Raw genomic sequence first — 20,137 nt, 5'->3', positions numbered from 1 at the left:
ATTCAGAAACCTTTCTGGGGATCCAGGATACTTCAGAGTTACGTCTTAATCGTTCAGTATTTCTTATGCTCTGGAATCAACAGAGCAAGAAATCACCTTTTATATTCAGACTTTTATGTTACAGTTTCTGTGAAGAAGGACCAGGTTCACAGCAAGATCAGTGGCTTGATTATCAAACTGTAGCACATTTGAAGAACATTGGTTGTAGCTGTGATTATTATTTTTTTAAAAAAATAATTAGAAATATAAATATAAAAATTATGGGAAAGAGTACTTCCATCTGACCTCACAAAATGCCCCTCCCATTTCTATTCCCCCACCCATTAGTCCTAAATCTACACAGTTAACATTTAACTTTGAAAACAGACAGATAGCTTGAGCAAAACAAGTGACTATCATCAAGAAACCAGTGGATAACATAGAAATTCCTTCCCAAACCGCATAATAAATTATATCCAACACAAGATACAATTTTTCAAAGGAATCCTAGCTTTGACAAATGTCTGGCCTCTGCACTTTCCTATCACACTTTTCCAAAGAAATGAGTATTATTTTCACAAACCTTTAACCTTTGATACAATGTGGGAGTTTCCTGGTTTCAAGCTATATATGTCCCAGAGTGACACACAGCATTCAGCGGTCACATTTCAGACATTCCCCATAAATTAGTAAGAAGATTCTGGTGTAAATTGTGTAAATCTATCCAGAGACAAGGCACAGGTCAAGCTGCTATTGAAGTCAATAGGGGGATATGGTCAATAGTGGGAAGAAGAGCCATGTTCTGAAACGGTAATTGACATTCTGGATCGATAGAGCAAAATATTACAAAACCGAAACAATGAAACCCTCTTTCCTGTATCCAGGATGTTTGCCACCTATTTTAAAAACAGAATAGGATTTTTAAAATTTACAATTCTGGCTTAGCATCCTCACATATAGAAAGAAGGGACAGGGAGATCCCCTGGTTCTCTCTGGCTTGGCATAAGCAGTCTTTGATATTGAGCAGAATAGCAGGAAAGCCCTTCTGTTCCCATTGCTTCCCTGCCATGATGATCAGTTCCTATCCACATGAAGCAAGAGGACAGGAGAGACAGAAGGATGTTTCTCTGTCCTCCTCTACAGTCCCTTTAAAACCTTCTCTTAAATAACCTTATATACAAGTTTTCAAACAGTCATGTCAAAGCACTATTATCAGTTTCCAAAACAAAAATACTCTGCTTGAATCTCTAACCCTGTTTCCTATTTCTGATCAAGCTTTCAGGGGACCTAACATTTTGCATTAAAATAACTTTGTAACAGGATTCCCTAAAAAACAAGACTGGGATTTGTAGATTTCTGAAGGAGGTATTATGTTTGTAGAGACAGTGAGACTAGCTAGAAGGAAATAATAGGATGAGATGTAAAATAGGATGAGATGACCGAACCCAAAGGTTGCTCATCAATGGTTCCTCTTCATCCTGGAGAAGAGTGACTAGTGGGGTGCCACAGGGTTCTGTCTTGGGCCCGGTCTTATTCAACATCTTTATCAACGACTTGGATGATGGACTCAAGGGCATCCTGATCAAATTTGCAGATGACACCAAACTGGGAGGGGTGGCTAACACCCCAGAGGACAGGATCACACTTCAAAATGACCTTGACAGATTAGAGAACTGGGCCAAAACAAACAAGATGAATTTTAACAGAGAGAAATGTAAAGTATTGCACTTGGGCAAAAAAAATGAGAGGCACAAATACAAGATGGGTGACACCTGGCTTGAGAGCAGTACATGTGAAAAGGATCTAGGAGTCTTGGTTGACCACAAACTTGACATGAGCCAACAGTGTGACGCGGCAGCTAAAAAAGCCAATGCAATTCTGGGCTGCATCAATAGGAGTAGAGCATCTAGATCAAGGGAAGTAATAGTGCCACTGTATTCTGCTCTGGTCAGACCTCACCTGGAGTACTGTGTCCAGTTCTGGGCACCACAGTTCAAGAAGGACACTGACAAACTGAAACGTGTCCAGAAGAGGGCAACCAAAATGGTCAAAGGCCTGGAAACGATGCCTTATGAGGAACGGCTAAGGGAGCTGGGCATGTTTAGCCTGGAGAAGAAGAGGTTAAGGGGTGATATGATAGCCATGTTCAAATATATAAAAGGATGTCACATAGAGGAGGGAGAAAGGTTGTTTTCTGCTGCTCCAGAGAAGCGGACACAGAGCAATGGTTCCAAACTACAAGAAAGAAGATTCCACCTAAACATTAGGAAGAACTTCCTGACAGTAAGAGCTGTTCGACAGTGGAATTTGCTGCCAAGGAGTGTGGTGGAGTCTCCTTCTTTGGAGGTCTTTAAGCAGAGGCTTGACAACCATATGTCAGGAGTGCTCTGATGGTGTTTCCTGCTTGGCAGGGGGTTGGACTCAATGTCCCTTGTGGTCTCTTCCAACTCTATGATTCTATGATTCTAAGTACACACACATAGTTTCATTATGGCTGGGAAAAATGGACTCTCCTGGCAGATGAATAAGATCTTGGCCAGTATGAAAACTTAGCAAACAGAGATGTGGATGTGCAGTAAAGATGTTTTTTAGCACACATATAATGGGTTGGGGCATATGCAAAAAAATTCCTTTATTGTGCATGCATATTCCTATTCACTTCCAAAAGCCAAACATCTCACATTCTGAACATGAAAGTGTCACATAGCACTTTGAAAATCAGCAGTATGTTCCATTTATAATGGAGCATACTCAAGAGGAATACGCCCATTCTTTTCTTCAGGTTCATATTATTTATATTCATAGTGCCCTAAAGGAAGAGCTCAGTTTGAAATGCATTGGGCTCAATAAAAGCTTGCCGCTTGTGCACCTGAAGGTTTCATTCCTTCTTCCTGAGACTGGTAGCTTCCTGTGTTCTCTTACTTCTTTCCCAAATGAAACCAAATATATTTTTCCAAATACCAATACAAAAAATAGGTTGTTTTGTGTTGTTTCTATTACAAATGTGGTACAGACAACTGTGCGCTAATTACTTGGTGAATTATGGTGTGATATCTCACCCAATACAGAGTGAACCCTTATTTCTTGACTAGCTACTCTTCTGACCAGAACACCTCTACACTCTCCGGAAGTTCATTAATAAGTAGACAAACGATGGGTGGGGGAGGGTTTAAGGATGCTTAAGTAATCAAAAAATAGCCCAAAGGAATTCAATATGTATGTTATGGGAAGTCTCAATTAAGAAGAGACATACTTCTATTCACTGGCTGTAAATGCCAAGGAAGAAATGAATTAATCATGACAATAAGATTGAATGTATAAACAGGAGCCAATGGAAGAAATCAAGAGATGGTATAACATCTTTTAGTCTCAAGAATATAGCAGTAAGAACAATAGACTATTAAGATCCTTAAGATCCTTCAGATTATTATCTTTGCTAAATTGACTTTCAAAGGTACATACTGGTACCTGTGAGAATGAAAAGCCTTACTGTGAAGTAATTTGAAGCCATCATACTGGAGGCTAAGCTAATATCTTCTGGAGAATGGGATAGCGCCATGTTGACTGAATAAGCTGGATGCCCAACGAGAAGCCACAGCATGAGAGGTAGTTTTTGTGGTTACTGCAGCTTATAGAACCTAGAGTTAGAGAGGGCTAATAGATGATTGGATGTGTACTATTTTTCTTTTTTGCCTTAGTTATAAAAAAGGTACAACAACAGTAATTCCTTTGATGTGCTTTTTGTGAATTATGCTTTATTCTGACATCAAATTGTTTTGTGGACTAATTCCCATGGATATATATATATGAAAATGATAAGTCAGTTAATACAATTGGTGAAACACAGTTTAAATATCATCATGCCTCTGCACATGTAAGCTACAATTCCTGAGTCATTGTCACATTACACTGGCCAAATATGAAAGTTATTTATTTTTTATTTAACTCCCATTGGGCTCTCCTAGTCTTCCTAAGTATGAACAGACAGAATGAACTAAATCACTGGAGTGCCAGCCTTGACATCCCCATCCTACAAGTCAAATGATGCAAGAGAACAAAGTACAATCTCAAATGCTTCTGATCAACAGCATTTCCCCAGTCATCCTCTAGGTACAAATCATTTACCAAGGCTGTGAAAGTTGCTTCCAGCCATAATCAGGCAAGAATCCTGCATGGAAAGGACTGAGATAGGCTATATAATCCAAGAAAACCTGTAGTTGCTCTGCTGCTACCCACTTTACTGCATCTACCATTCCACACTGAAAAAGAAAAGGAAAAAGAAAGACTGAACACTAATCTAAATTTAGACTCTCCTGGCACTGTACTTCGAAGTTTCCTCCATCTCTTTTCCGTGAGCACTCAACCTGTAAACATTATAGGTTTTCACCCCAAGATCCCAACAAAACAGTTTATTTCACATGTTTGAAAAGAAACCTCAGAGCACTTCAGAGTCCTGGAAACAACACAATAAATCAGTACAATGGTATCCTCTGTCAAAGCAATTTGCTTAGATTTGTCACTTGCTTACCTGTGCTACTTCTTCAAAATCGTCATGTCTTTTCTGAAGAGCTCGTGCCCGATGCAGGGATTTTCCCACTCCAGTGTGTTTACTAAGGAAGGCTTCCCCATGGTTTTCAATCCAGTCCAATACCTGGACAGAGAAGAAGAATATCCAATTATCTCTCATGGCTGTTCAACACAAAACATCCAATTATCTGTGGGCAGTACTTAGAAACAACACCATTCCATATAAGTGGATTCAATAGCCTGAAGAGTTTATCTAACACTCAACACCATTCAGAGACAAATCTACTCAGAATCCAAAGTAAAAGGCTCCCCCCCCCGGCTATTTACTGATAAATTGCTGTTATTGAATACTTGTTATCTGTTTATTTCCATCATATGCTACATGTTTTGCAGCAGAAATGAATTTGTTCTAAATTACTGGGATTTTTAAAAGAAAACCACCACCACTATCATCATATAGGGGAGACAGTTACATCTACTATGTTGCCCTTCCATTCAAGTTCTTGTGTCTTAGATGTGCAATGATTCACTTCATATGAGCAGCCTATCCCAAGGCAGAGTATCTAAAATAAATCTGAACTGAAAGTAAAGGATTTAATTTTAGGAAGAAGGGAGATGGCTGTTTCAATGTTTAATCTAAAGAGTCTAAGGCTGAGGTCTTAAACCATACAACATTGGACGACACCAGTTGTTAATGTAACACCAGCTTCCAATCTACTCACTGTAACTGATCCCAGCAAACCTTATATGCAAGAGGTTCAAAATATTATCTTTCCCAAAAAAAATCACCTCTGCCACGGCAGGTAAAAGATGCTTCTCCCAAGTAGTAAAAAAATTAATGTTACAAGTAACATCAAAAGCATCCATCCATTATTAGAAGCCCATGCTTTTTAAATAAAATACAGTTATACCATATATGCAGATGATTCGAGATGACATGGATATAAATAAATGCTACAGAAGAACAGTAGTAGCCATAAATTTTGATGCCATAATTCAGGTCTTCTAGAAAACTGGCACCAGCGGCAGCTGAACCATGATAGCTGACAGAATGTGTAACAAGCAGAAGGAGCCCTTCTCACAAGCTGACCAACTAGCTGGCCTTCCTTTCCACCCAACAGTAGAATGATGTTTGAGAACACAGAGAGCAAAATCTTCTACAACCAGAAAGACAGAAAGGAAGGACAGCTGGATTGTTCATTAATGACCCATGCTCTATTCAACTCCTGGTTAGCCCCAGATGCTACTGAGATATTTCAGGCACTTGGTTCCTTCTCACATTCAAAAAAAAATGAATGTTATAATGAAATATACAAACGCCTACCCACCCAGCCTGTTTGCTACCTGTCTGCTGAAAAGGGCACTATCAGAACCTACAGAGAAACCCTTCTGGTCATGAGAACCACACCAACTTCCTGAACTGTGTTTCAGCTTCTAGCATGCAGGTATGCTGCAATACTCTGAACTTTGGGGTGTATCACATTGGCCTTCTTGCCTAAGCTCTTTTGATCTTTTATTATTTATAACAGCCTTTGACAAGTTGGTGCCCTCCAGATGTTTTGGACTACAACTCCCATCAGTCCCAACCAGCCCATGAAGGCTGTTTTTTTAAGATGTCTGTCGGCAACCACATATGCTATATGAAACTAGAGAGGTAGATTCTGTTTAGGTAGTGCTAAGGAGAAATAGTAGTTTTCCTACTGAGCAACATTTCTTCCTAAAGGTCTTTTCTGGCTTAGATTGTAAACTGAGCTGGCTTGCCTCCATCTAGGACACCTGGGAAGCTGAAACAGCTGAACATCAAGTACCTTAATCCTTAGTATGACTATCAAGCCTCCTGTAAATGATATGTGCAGGTTCCTTTCTGCCTGGTATTTACTCCTGTGTAAATATGCACACAATAAGGCTACATTTATATTCCACAGAACAAGATATTCTTTAAACTGCATTTTAAAAATAAACTTTGCATTATTTCTTTGGTGGGTATAGTACAATAACACTTAGGAATTTTGTAATGTAGGCCATATACCAATTTAAAAGAAAATGGTCCACTATCCTACTTAATGTTGGGATACAGTGGTAGCTGCTGTTTGATGGATCAGGAACATTTTATGGGGTTTATCAGAGGAAACTGCCACCTCAGTTTCCCTCTTGGAATGAACTCCTACACATGTGAGATAAGAGAACCCAAAATATGAATGGTTTTTCTTCTAATATGTCTTTGCTCTAGTATTTGTACATGGCTTGTAATAACAGGAATGACTGAACAGTTACTAGCTAGCTCCGCTGTTATTAAATCTATTAATACTTCTGTTAACATCCTTTCTCCTCATCAGGGAGTCTTCACATCCTCTACTATAATCCAATCTAAGCAAAAAGTGGAAGTTGAAAGCAGAGCCATATTATTTGAAAGTAGGAAATGTCCATTGACCTAAAATATTATAAAGAGAAAACCTAAATGGCATTCCCACTGATTGAAAATAATTATTTTCTATATATTTACAAGGAAGCTATGCAATTTCTTATGTATTTTGAATAGATACACAACACACAAAATGTTTTCATTGGGGTGGGGAGATTGCATTCTTAGCCAAAACAATGTAACTTTCTTGGCTTCTTTGTTTGTAGGAAGAAGTAGTGTCAGACATATATGACATCACTACTTTATGACCTTCACTGGAAACTCCGAACAAGGTATTTACTGAGGTTTCCTGTATCCCATGCCTGCAATATTATTCATTATCAACTTTCAATCATCAATAAGTATATGGAAACGCTCAGTGTGTGATGGTCACTGGAAAGAGTGATGCCCCCATCCAAGCTCTCTTCTTCTTCACGGAAGATAACTCTGATAATCTCCATCCATTGTTAATATTTACAGGACCTTGGGTCACACAATTGATGTGTTCTAATTACAACCAGCAGAGGGTGCTTCCAGTGCACATCTGAGCCAAAACAGTTTCATTTTTGACTGTGCATAAAAATGATTTTTCTACCACTACCGGAAGAAATTGTCACTGGGGCTATACAATTTTCAAGGTTTAAAGGGACATGTCTGGAAAGCTACACAGCACCAGTCAGCTGCAACAGCTATGTAGTTCCCATGTGAACCCTAAAAGAACAAACATGTGAAAGGCTTTCTATTGGCTTAAAACTATGCACTATGAAGGGAAGGGGGGCGATCCTTTTGGGTGTGTTCATTAATTCCTCCTTGAGGGTCCCTCCTTCTCATCTTGCTCCTAACCTTTAGATTTTCCTTCTGGTTGGATAATCAATGGAAAACTTGTTAACTGGTCACAATATAAAGGACTAATTGGAAACTATATGAAAAGCAATTGGAATTTTTGCTGGTTGCTGGTTTATTTTTCTGTCCACAGAAAAATGTGGCCTCATGCTCAGCTGCACACATTTGAAAAATAAGAAATTAGGCCTAGCTGGCCAGCCAACCAGCTAACTGTAGTATGCACAACAATGTTTATATTCCTTTAGGGTTATTTTCATCCTTTACCAGTAAGTATTCAAGAAAAAGATTTTGAGTACTGTATAGTACGTGCTTTAAAAGAGTAAAGAGTATCTTAAGATAGATACTTTTTAAGATCACATTAAGTTATCTCTTTATTTCAACCTTTAGCAGAAAGCACCCAGTCCTGCTCTAGACATCAATAAAAATTCAGAATAAACAAACTCTCCCTTCTTATTGCAGGCAGACAAGCTTATTTCTTTACTATTGGATGGGTAGAGGGGTGGACTCTAACTCTAGTCCATACAAAGTTATAATATTTAACTCTTGAAGGGTCATGTTACTATAAAGGCTGGGGGTTTTTCAGGATCACTTAAGCAATTATAGGGTGATTGTGATCATGAAAAATCCATCCAAAGCCAGGGAAAGTCTTGAATGAGTAGACTTTGGAGGGCTCTTCAGAATCAGGTTTTTGCTGTGTACTTGCCCTGCCTGAATTTATCAAAGGGTCCCATTGATCCTGTTCTCAAAACAAGTTGTCATTCCTCAAACGAAGGCTGTCATTGACTAGCACGTCACAAATTAAAAGAGACAATTATCCTGCCAAAAAACTGGGAGGGTGTGGGAAGCACAGCTCTGGGAGGGGACAGTGCCTCAAGAATGCACTCTAATTCTACAACATGAAGCAAAGTCAGTACCTTTCTAAAATAATAAATAAATAAAAGTGTACTTCTGGAGGATGGATTGGAGAGGAAGCATCCCATTCAACAGCAGAAGACCTGGCTGTTAAGTAAAAAGAAGTAATACTGGCACCATTCTCTGGTGGCTGAAATCCACAGTCTAGCTACAATTTAAAATGAAAATGTAGAGAGAACATTGTGAATTTCTTCAATAAACAGATGTTATGGAATCTTCTGCCTTTTAAGGAAAACACAGTCGTACCTTGGTTCCTGAACGGAATCCATTCTGGAAGTCCATTCGACTTCCAAAAACGTTTGAAAACCAAGGTGCGGCTTCCGATTGACTGCAGGAGCTTCCTGCACTCAACTGGAATCCGCGGAAGGTGCATCGGACATTCGGCTTCCAAAAATAGTTTGCAAACCAGAACACTCAGTTCTGGGTTTGTGGTGTTCGGGAGCCAAAATGTTCAAGAACTAAGCTGTTTGAAAACCAAGGTACAACTATAAAAGGGAATTCAGTGGGTTCCACATATCAGTCCAGCACTATATATGCTGAATATGCAACCCTCTTAGTTTTAGAAGGACCTTGGTTTCAGAAATGCTAATAACAAAATAAAAAACAAAGAAAAAAAGTCTTGAGAAAAAAATCTAAGGAGGCTTACTAAATCCTAATCCTGCATAATGGCCAATAATGCTCACCAACTTAATTACACACAAAAAAATCTCCTTTTGTTTATTTAAAAGCCACTGCTTGAAATAGATTTCCCCCTCTTTTCTCTTCCCCATTTATCATGGAAGAGTAATGTCAAATAAAGGTCTATTAGAAAGGGAAAAACACTTCTAAATACAAAGCAATTTATCCTCTGGCTTTTCCTGCCATTATTAATGACTTACAATAGCTGAGTCACAAATAAACTAAACTGTTCTTATTGGCACTTAGAAGACTTCTTAATAAAACACAGAACCAAGACAGTAAGTGAATTTTCACTACAGGTTCTGTGAATGACTTAGTAACAAAAAATGAGATCAGAATTTGACCAGAAATTAAGATCTGGTTTAATTCAAAAATTAATACCAAAGACAAAATACACCTTAAGAAATAGTTTCAATCCTCAGCACTGCAAGATCTGCCCTTCTATTTCTGAGAACAAACCTGATTTTCTTTGATGTTCTATTGAGGTGCTTATTGGCTTGATGGTTTCAATCATATCTTATTATTGTATTTAACATTTTTATGGAGATTGCTGATGTATTGTTTATTGCTGGGTTTATCTACTCAGCTTTGGTTTATCTTTTAGGTCACCTTGAGAGGGCTTTTACCCTTACAAGTGACCTAAAAATATTATAAATAGGTGTTAGAAACTCTCATTAGAAGAAGGATGCCATCTACAATCTTAATAAGAAAAGACCAGTAAAGAAGCTGCCTTATACCAGAGCAGAGTATTTGCCCATATAGCCCACTATGGTCAGCTCTGACTGGCAGGAACCTTCCAGAGTCACAAGGAGAGGCCTTGCTGCTTGCACATCATCTGCTTTGATCCTTTTAACTGGAGATGCCGAGGAAGGAACATGGGACATTTTCTATGCAAAATATGTGTTGTGGCACAGATTTATGGTCCCTCCTCATATATATAATAACACAACATTTATTTGCAGAGAGTTTCCCCCCTTCAGACATTGCAAAATTAGGCTCAGAGTTTTACAGGTTAACATCTGTAATATTGTCAGGTGGCAAATGTTTTATACTAGCACTATCACCAGGACAGGACAGAACATCACTGATCCTTCCATTCCTCAGAGCAGAACAGACAATGTCTGATAGAACTGTAGTAGACGCTCAAACTGCAGACAAATGGCCACATCAGGGGGAAATACTGCCTGTCGTACAGACAGTTAAAAACAATTAAACATCAGCCCACAGGATTCCTGTATGTTTTATAAGAAATGACTAGCTTGCCAATAGCAAATCCATCACTTCTAAACAATTCCAGCCTGAAGCTATGTAATTCAGCTACCCTTAAGGGCCATTAGAGAATACAAGGTAAATGCAGCATCATATAACATGCTGCTTTAGATGGAAATATTCGCACCAATCAATAAATACTATTCTCTTCACACTCATTCTGCTACACCTTTTTACTTGTAAGGATAAAGCTCCAGGCAGGTCTTTATCCATCTTATTAGAACTTTTGGTCCAGTCTGTTTCTGGTATATAGCCTTGGGTTTAATGCCCCTCAGTGTGCCAGTGCCCCTGACAATTGCAATGCAGATACAGAGTCAAAAATAGGGGTCAGTAGGGGTCCAGTGCCTGGTTGTGTATGCTAGGTGCTCATATTGCACCTGGATTTTCTATGTAACCTGGAACAATATGCTTGTGGCCTGAATCTGGCAATTCTAGGTGAGATGAATAACAGCAGGCAATACGTCCACTCTACTTCTTGCTCTTTAAACACCATGTACTAGCAAAGCAACAAATCTATCTAATTCAGTAAGCTCTGAACATGTTTCCTCAAATCCATTTCTGATCATACCCTAGACTATCCATGGTCTGGTCAAATCTGAAATGGATATGAAAATTGGCCTCATTACATGCAGCACATAGTGTTCTTGAAGCTCTCTATGCCATTTTCAACATATGTTGCAACTTACCAGAAGCAGGGTTGTGAGGAGAGTACTAGGGAAGAGTCCAAGAAATGCCACAGCAGGCACATGAACACATGTTGGCCACAGAATTAAAGGCTGCTGGAAACAATGGGAGCTGCAGTTCTCACATTTTATCTATCCCTAGAGTTGAACTGTCAACATATGCAGTAGTATCCAGGACCTCAGTTACTGCTGTGTCATTTTGAGGAGTCATTTCTGCCATCTCTTATCATGTCCCATAAGATCCAAAAGTGAGAATACAGGAGCAAATGCTGAATTTGCACTTGAACAACCTTTCTCAACCTGTGGGTCCCCAGATGTTGTTGGACTACAACTCCCATCACCCCTAGCTAGCAAGGCCAGAGCTCAGGGATGATGGGAGTTGTGGTCCAACAACATCTAGGGACCCACAGGTTGAGAACCGCTGCTCTAGAATTTGGTCCAAAGTTCAGTTTAATATTGGAGAAGACTTGGATGGGTCTACTAATCAGCAGAATCTGTTTAATCTACAACCACAACATATGCATGGCAAAAGAGCGCTTACCGTGCCTTAAATTCAAAGTCACATCAGGCATGACATTATTAGCACCGTGTAATAAATTATCTCTGAAAATTCTCTCTGCTTATGAAAAATGTCCCATACAATTCTTATATATGCAAGCATAGCTTACTGGGATGGATCGTAACACTGAAAAGTCTTTACAGATTCTTCTACCATCTATGTGCCCTTCTCTTTCTCAGCATCTTTTCCCAAAATATCCACACATTGAACTGCAAACAGCTCTTTTTAGAAAGTCTGGGAGCTAATCCATGAGCCATTATGAAAATTTTTCTAATCAAATCCTGCTTTCTCTCCCCCCTCCACTACCAGTGTTTAGAGGCCTACTTCCTATACATAATCACCCAAGACTCTGAAAAGAACATGCAATCTGCTTTCTCCTTGAAAGGAAGAGCAACCTTGCAGACCTATCAATATTCTTTTGCTCAGCACAACTAAATTAATGAAGAAAATTAAGTGCAGAGGCAATTACAACTCTTAAATCATCTTTCTTTATCCTCTTGCCAATATTAAGCTGAAGAAATCCCTTAAAGTCAGCATGTAGGTATTTTTTATAAGCCCACAATCCAAACTGCAAGAGCTTCATCCTAATATAAATTCTCTTTCTATTATAAAATGGAACTTCTGAATTTTTATGAACTCATTTTTTGCTATGATCACCATCCCATAAACGCTGCCTTGACTTCTCTAATGACACACGTCTCTGTTTTCCAAATCCAGTACTGATCTTTTCTCCTTCACAGGCATGCTTAGGGTTTTGCTGACTACCACCACCAACCCGCTCATTCTTTCTGAAGAATAAATGGGCAGTAGCTTTTGGTTATGGTGTAACTATATTTGATTGCTACTACAAAGAATTATGCTTTTTTCCTGCATTTTCAGCCTGTTGGGATGTTAATGTTGCATTGTATTGATCTGCTGTAACCCACCTTAGGAAAGTATACATCCTAAAAGGCAGACAGAAAAACCATTAAAAATATTAAAAGGCCAGTTTGTTTTCTTCATCATTTTGGAGCATTTTCAAGATAATGTTATGTGTATCTTGAAAGATTGCTATTTCATTATCATGTGCCGATTAAATGCCATGTACAGTTTGTATCATTTTGACCTCTACTGCCTGTTGACATACCATATTTTTCCCTAGGTAAATTCCTAATTTGTTGATTATGTACTTAATGTGACAAATGTCACCAACTGTGCTATTAAAAATACTGCACAGAAAAACAAAACATTTTTTGTACATTTCCCCAGCCACCTTCAATCATATTCTGTGCTCTTATAATTATGTCTTAATAAATTGCAGGAGAGGGGAGTAGTAACTAAAACTGTCAATTGAGAAGGGAACCATACTTTTTAATGCTGAACTTGCTTCTTGTATAGCAATGTTTCCAAACTGTGTGTGGATGGATGAGCTATAAATAACTGAATATGTGCATGTTTCTGCAAAGAAATATAGAAAATGTGTTCCCTCTCACAGAATATAAGAAAGAAGCAAGAGTACTCTACAGAAAGCTGTTGGTTGTTTTTCTTTTTTCTTTTGCTTTACAAAGACTTAAAATCCTTACAGTTCTTATAATAGCTTAAAAGGGGCCAGTCAGTGGCATTACCCAAAGGCTCAGAACTCTTAATTCAATAAATTTATCACATTAGCATCCACTTCTCTGTGCTGATGTTCTTCTTTATTCCAAGACTGCCACAAACCACATCTACTTTCCACGCATTGGTCAAGATGCCAACTCCAAATGTTCAAATAACCTAATAGCCTTCCTTATATTTCAATAATAAAAAACAGATATTATCCTTTTAAAACGTAATGCAGCAGAACGCTGATTTACCCAAGTTGCTTTTATCTAAAATTCCTTGTTGGCCTAATGGAAGACAAAAGCCTTCAGAATGTTGGTGAGCCAGGGTGGGAAGCTCTGACTGTTCCACATTAGATTTGCCTCTGACCTTTTTGACATCACGAAGGGAAATTCAACCTTCCCTGCCCCCCATCACTTCTGTATTTGGAAATTAATTATATGAAAAGGGGAAATTATATTGGATCAGGCCCTGTGAGACTCAGGGTCAATAGAAGGTCCCCTTCATCACCTCCACAGCAGTTATGTCTCTCAGGAAAGTTGGTTAGGGATCTATGTGCAAATATTTAGTTCTGGAGGGAGCGATCACTTACTTACAATTAAATGAAATGTCTGAGGGTTCTTTTCCTTTAAACGCCAAGTTGTTAGGCTGCCCTGCACTTTGAAAATGGTGACATCAATATGCCCCTCCATGTATACAGTTGTGATGACTGGAGCAGCCCTCTTCTTAATATATAATGCCATGGCAATGACACTATGCCATGTAGTGTTGTCTCCAAGGAAGCGAATATGCACCCAACCAATTTCAAACCACTTGGCAGCTGGGAGAGTTTGGAGTCAAGCCACTTGCTGCTTTTAAATTATTTTAAAAAGGAATTCTTGGCCATCCCCCTGAACCTTTCACTACCCTCTCTTGATCATCCCCATTCCTCCAAATGTGTCAAAAAAGTTCAGTGGAGAACATCTGGTGCAGGCCTAACCTTTTCTAATTAAATATTCCACTTTATCTAACCTAATGATATAAGGGCTAAATTATACATGATCAGGAAGCCACATATATTTTATCCACATTTATATTTTATATTGATCCGCATATATTTTTATCCCACATCTCCCAAAACGACACTACTAGAACTCGAAAAGGTGCAAAAATGTGCATCAGTGATTATGAGGTAGTTGGAGCACCCTTCCTAATGTTACATATTAGTTTAGAAATAAGGACTAATGGGATATACAACAGAGGTTTAGCAAGTTATGAGTAGTGTGGAAAAGTAGAAGTTTTTCTCCCACTTTCATACAAGAACTTAAGGTGACCCATGGAACTGACTGGCAGGAGATTTGAGGAAATAAGTAAGTGTCTTCTTCACATAGCATGTAACTTCAACATTAATAATCTATATTTAAAAAATGAATTACAGGATCATTAACACACTGTTCAATAAATAGATATTGAAAAATAGTAAGGGTAATGGTAACTCTAATGAGGGCCGCTTTAAAGCACAAAGCAGAGTAATCTGTTCTGATTAGCAACTCTAGGGAGGAGAAAAGAATTACAGATGGAGACTAATTTCATATGAAAGTTCAAATCAAATTATGCAAATGACAGGGTATGGTTAAATAATGAGCCCTATAGAATGTCCCGAGGAAATATCATTACATGAAAATGAAATTATTTAAAAACAGAGTTTTGTGGCATTACACTGAGCTTTATTTAAGCATCATTGTCTGATGTTTGGAATAATTTTATTTAGCTTCCTAGCAGGCTGTGGAGAATTTGAAGCCTATCAACTGCTTAGTCTAACATCAATAGTCACCTGTGCAATATTCTTGGACCAATGCCTTGCAACATTAAAAAAGGTCTATACTGAGTAGCAAAAATTAATCAGAGGTTTTAAACACACCTTTCAGTAAATGTATGTTGAGTATCATTTGGAAAAGAAAAAATGAAAACTGAAATTGGGAAGAGGAAAGTGTATAACTTCCCAGAGACTCATATAATATAGTATCCAAAAGATAGGTTCTGCTGGCTAAATAGAACCTTGAACTAGAGCACTTATATTAGGAGATGAGGATATACTGCAACATCATCACCATCACCATCACCATCACCATTATGATGCTGATGCAGGTCCCACCTTGTATCACCAATATCTGCAGTTCTGGCAAATATTACCTTATACTGAATGGCAGATCAAATCTCCATCTATCTATATCTCACATATTCTCACTACCCACCTCCACCCCTTTATCCCCAGGTAGTATAAGAGACCTACTTACAAGATGGCTTTTCTCAGTTACTGCATCAAACAGTGATTAGAACCAAAAAGAACTCATTTGTTAATTATGGACAGAGATGCTGCCACATCTTCAAAACCTTCAAAAGACATTGTCAAAATGCATCCACCACGAGTCCACTGGTCTCTGTTGTGATACCAATACTAGTAATCCTGAGACTGAGGTTTCTTCATTTTGCTTATGCTTGAAATATTAGGGGGAAGAGCATATTCTGAGACCTAGTATCCCTCTTCCCACCAGAATCCTCTCCAACTTTCTAGGGATAATATACCCAAGATGGACGCAAAGTGAACAGATGCTGTACTACTTGAGATGTCTCAAAGGAGATTTGCACATGTTCCTGTAACATGCAAACACATCATGTCTTTCATATGCATGCTGCCCTCCCTCCGCTGACAATGCATAGACATGAGGCAAGGCAGGATTGAAGTTTCTTTATAGAGGTGCCAAAAGCCATAGTTCAATTGCAAAGCACGTGCTTTGCATGCAAGAGGTCCCAGGCTCAGTAACTGGTATATCCAGTGGGAAAGACTCCTGCCTGAAACCCAAGAGAGTTGCTACCAGTCAGCATCAACAGTGCTAAGCTAGATTGAAAAATGGTCTCACTTGGCATAAGGCAGCTCTCTATAATCCTATGCTCCATCATATGGAACTCCCTGCCTAGGTCTGGCTGGCTGCTACACTGTCCTGCTTCAGGAACTTGGAGGATGGAGAACCTATCTTTTCCCCAGTTAAAAGGTTTCTGGAACAGAAAAATGTGCTCTGCAGTTTTGTGGTTATAATGTGGCTTTATGTTTCTTTCTGATGATGTGTTTGAGGTTATTTTTACATGTTTAATTTTTTATTGATTGGTTTCATGTATTTTTCACTGCCGTTGAGGAGACCTATAAAATGAATATATAATCATGGTTCATGGGGTCATTTCTGGCAATCCAGAAAACATAGTGATATAATGCCACAGATAAGTGGGCATGGGTCTGGTTTTGCAATGTACAGTATCTTAGCAATACCATCTCCGTTGTGCATGCATACATCAGCAGATTGGGTAGGGGATAGCACATTTCACAATGTATCGCTAGTATGTGTGGATCTACCATCACTACTCTTACAATATAAACTTCCATTTATGTAGAAATCTGTACAGGCATAGAAGCTAAGCCACTGGCAGCAATTTGTAGCACTACACACCAAAATATATGCATTGTGACATTTATGCCTTCTCAAAACATGTAGATCTTATTGCAAGATTAGTGTAAAGGTTTGAGAACCAAATCAATACTGTAATTGAAAACACAAACATCTGTCTCTGTATTCTAGTGAAACAAAGGGTATTTCCTTACCACTGTATTTAGAAAGGATTAAAGACACATTTCCCAGTTTTGTTGAATCAATATTGGTTTCTGTGTTTCTTGTACATATTGGTTCTGCACAATAACTCCTAAATGTGAACATTTACTTGCTGAGGGAAGGGGAAGAAAGTTGGGAAAAGAAGATGGAGATCTTAGAGGCAGCCATGATATCTTAAATAACAGCTGTGGTGGGGACAATGGGCAGCCTACAGAAGTGGTGCCAAAGGTGATGATCATGATGATATGTAGAATTTAACTGAGCTTTTGAATGTTTAAACATTTCACCAACATTATATTGTCACAATCATTACAACAACCCTGTAAGTATTGTAATATTGACACTGATCTTTCCAGGTGAGGAGGCGAGGTTAAGGTTGAGAGACTATGGTTTGTTTAGGACAACTTTTTTCCTATGTCTGCTCTGGCAACACCTGGACCTAATAATGTCAACCATAACCAGAGTTCATCCACCTGCTCATATTTAAATGTTGTACATACCATTATCTGCCAACATCACCCTTCCATGGTCCACATAAGACAAATAGGTCAGTATCAACGCAGAGAAATAAATTAACAATATTGGCTACTTCTCCATGGTTTATTAATCCAGGCATGTTATGTAAAAACCAGCTCAACAGCCTGTTAATTTTGACAACTGTGCCATAGTTCTCATATTCTAAGGAAAGGTAAACAATGATTTCCAGTTCACTTTCTGCACACCCCTCGTGATTATATAATGCTGAAATCATCTAGGTAATAACCTAGGGATATAATTCATTCCACTCTCACTGTTGCTTTTTTCATTTAACTGTCCTTCAGGCATAGACAGTGGTTTGACAGCTAATTACCTACTCACAAAGACAAATTCCAAAATAATTTCTAAAAGCTTTCCTATAATAATTTTGTAATTAATGGTGGCACATGATATGGTAAAAGTCTATGAAAGCTGTTTTATATTTCAGTATATCAGCCTAACAGCATCAGGTGATAAAAATATTGTTTCATGAGGCTTTCCAGATGAAACTCCAAGCCAATTTTCAGGCCACAATGAACTAATCTCCAAGTTTCAGTTTCACATGCCTGAGAAATTACATTACCTGCTGAACATCTTGCTGGAAAACACAAAGTTGAAGCCTCTGATGTAACCGGACCTTCCTGTGCTGCCAGATGCTCTCCAAACGCCGTTGGTGATGCAAGACCTCATGGACCACATCCAAAACTTGGTGAACAGCCTTGGAATAATTAGCTGTGGCAGTAAGAGATTCCGAATTCCCTGGACTCAAGGGACGCTGTAAGACATCCAGCAAAGCCTTTCCATCCTGGCTTACCTGTAAGATTAAAGGGGGGGGGGGTGAATCCATCAAGTTTGATGTTATAAAATTGTTCAGGTAATTGTGTTTTAAAAATACATATGTAATTAAATGGGGTCACTTTTTTTCTTTCTTTCCCTGTGAAAAGGCAAACTCAGAAGGATATTTATTCCTAAGGTTCAGAAACTTAATTCACAAACTTCACTTTTGTCTTAAGAAAACATGGGTGAATTCTCTTCAGTGTTTCCTTTTAAAAACTGCCTATAAGTGGGGGTTGTTCTAAGCTGTAATGTTGGTGAAAACTGTATATGGAAAAATGGAATTGCCATTAATTTATACCGATGCAACACAGCAGGCTCACACCCAAAAGAGTGTACTTAAAACATTTTCCTTCAAGCCTATTATGAAAACATTCAAGCAAATTAGAACTTCACTAGATACTTTGTTACATACAGTATTTACTACTTTATTTTGAACACAGTGGGAATCCATACTTGGTTTAATGGCTTTTCTTCAGTGCTTTTTAAAAAAATTGTTCTGATAATGTTGTTATAGATATCATAGAAACACCAATAAAAAGAACATGAATTATGTGAGTCCTGAAAGCCCCTGCAAATGAATGAATGGGTTTTGAAAGAATTATTTAGAAAGTAAGCAGCTACCTGCCATTTAAGCCTTCCAGCGCTCCCTTTAAGAAGTAAAAATACATGTATGTCTTATGTCAGTGATTTGCATTTTACAAGGATTGTTCAAGGTTAAAATACACTTATAGAGCAGCTTTGCAGTGTGTATTGTATCATAAGTTGAAAATGGGGCTATACAATCAAACTAGTGGGTGAATTCATTCTCCCCTCAGTTCAAATTGTAATTGGGTTGCTAATTGCAAGCATCATCAGAGAACACTGAAAAGAGATCAGTTTTCCCCCTAGAGTTCTAAATTGGCTTACTTTTAGGGAACACACATGTGCATTTTTGCACTGCTGCTTAGAGATTATTTTATTTTTAAAATGCATATAATGCCTTTTATTAACTTTGTTTTTGTTTTTCCAGCAGTCAATTAAGGATTTGGTTTTTTAAAGATAATGTGTATACAGTACATGCCCTGTATTTGGGCATAAGTTCCCAAACTTTTCAGTTTGCCAACCCAATAGCCCAAATGTTATTGGTATGGTGACTCATTTTATTGCCATAATCATGATCCCTATCCAACAGCTATACAAGTTATTATCTCCTTCTTCTTCTGTACTTCTATCATCTCTTTCACAGTTACAGTGGTACATCGAGTTACAAATGCCTCAGGTTACAAACGCTTCAGGCTACAAACTCTGCTAACCTGGAAGAGTTACCTCGAGTTGAGAACTTTGCCCCAGGATGAGAACAGAAATCATGTGCCGGCGGCGTAGCAGTAGCAAGAGGCCCCATTAGTGAAAGCACGCCTCTAGTTAAGAACAGTTTCAGATTAAGAATGGACCTCTGGAACGAATTAAGTTCGTAACTAGAGGTACCACTGTACTAGGGATATATACAATTTAATTATATATCTGTAAACCGCTTTGAGATTTTTATTAAAAATATAAAGCAGTATAGAATTTTTTTTTTAAAAAAAATTAATTACTTTGTGCAAATTATTTGGAGAACGTTACTTAAGCAAAACAGAGTTTGGGTTTTAATTTGTGTAGGTAACACACTGTGCTAGTTATGGCTATTTAGACCAGAAGTTGATAGTGGTGGTTGTCTAGTGTTTCACAGTTTCTC

At 38.3% G+C, this 20,137-nt stretch overlaps 1 protein-coding gene across 15 annotated transcripts in view; it reads right to left on the bottom strand.

Moving 5' to 3' along the window:
- The window catches only part of KALRN (kalirin RhoGEF kinase), a 492,818-nt gene that overhangs the window by 193,250 nt on the left and 279,431 nt on the right, over positions 1-20,137 (bottom strand). For all 15 annotated transcript variants that reach the window (XM_079992485.1, XM_079992495.1, XM_079992497.1 and 12 more), the window contains 2 exons: positions 18,170-18,400; positions 4,508-4,630 (listed from right to left, as the gene is read on the bottom strand). In XM_079992485.1, coding sequence (XP_079848611.1) covers positions 4,508-4,630; positions 18,170-18,400 — 354 coding nt within the window. The remainder of the gene's footprint in view (positions 1-4,507; positions 4,631-18,169; positions 18,401-20,137) is intronic.

The sequence above is a fragment of the Podarcis cretensis genome (genome assembly GCF_951804945.1).
Source record: "Podarcis cretensis genome assembly, chromosome: 1".
NCBI classification, from domain to species: Eukaryota; Metazoa; Chordata; class Lepidosauria; order Squamata; family Lacertidae; genus Podarcis; species Podarcis cretensis.
This window is presented reverse-complemented; position numbering and strand designations above follow the sequence as displayed.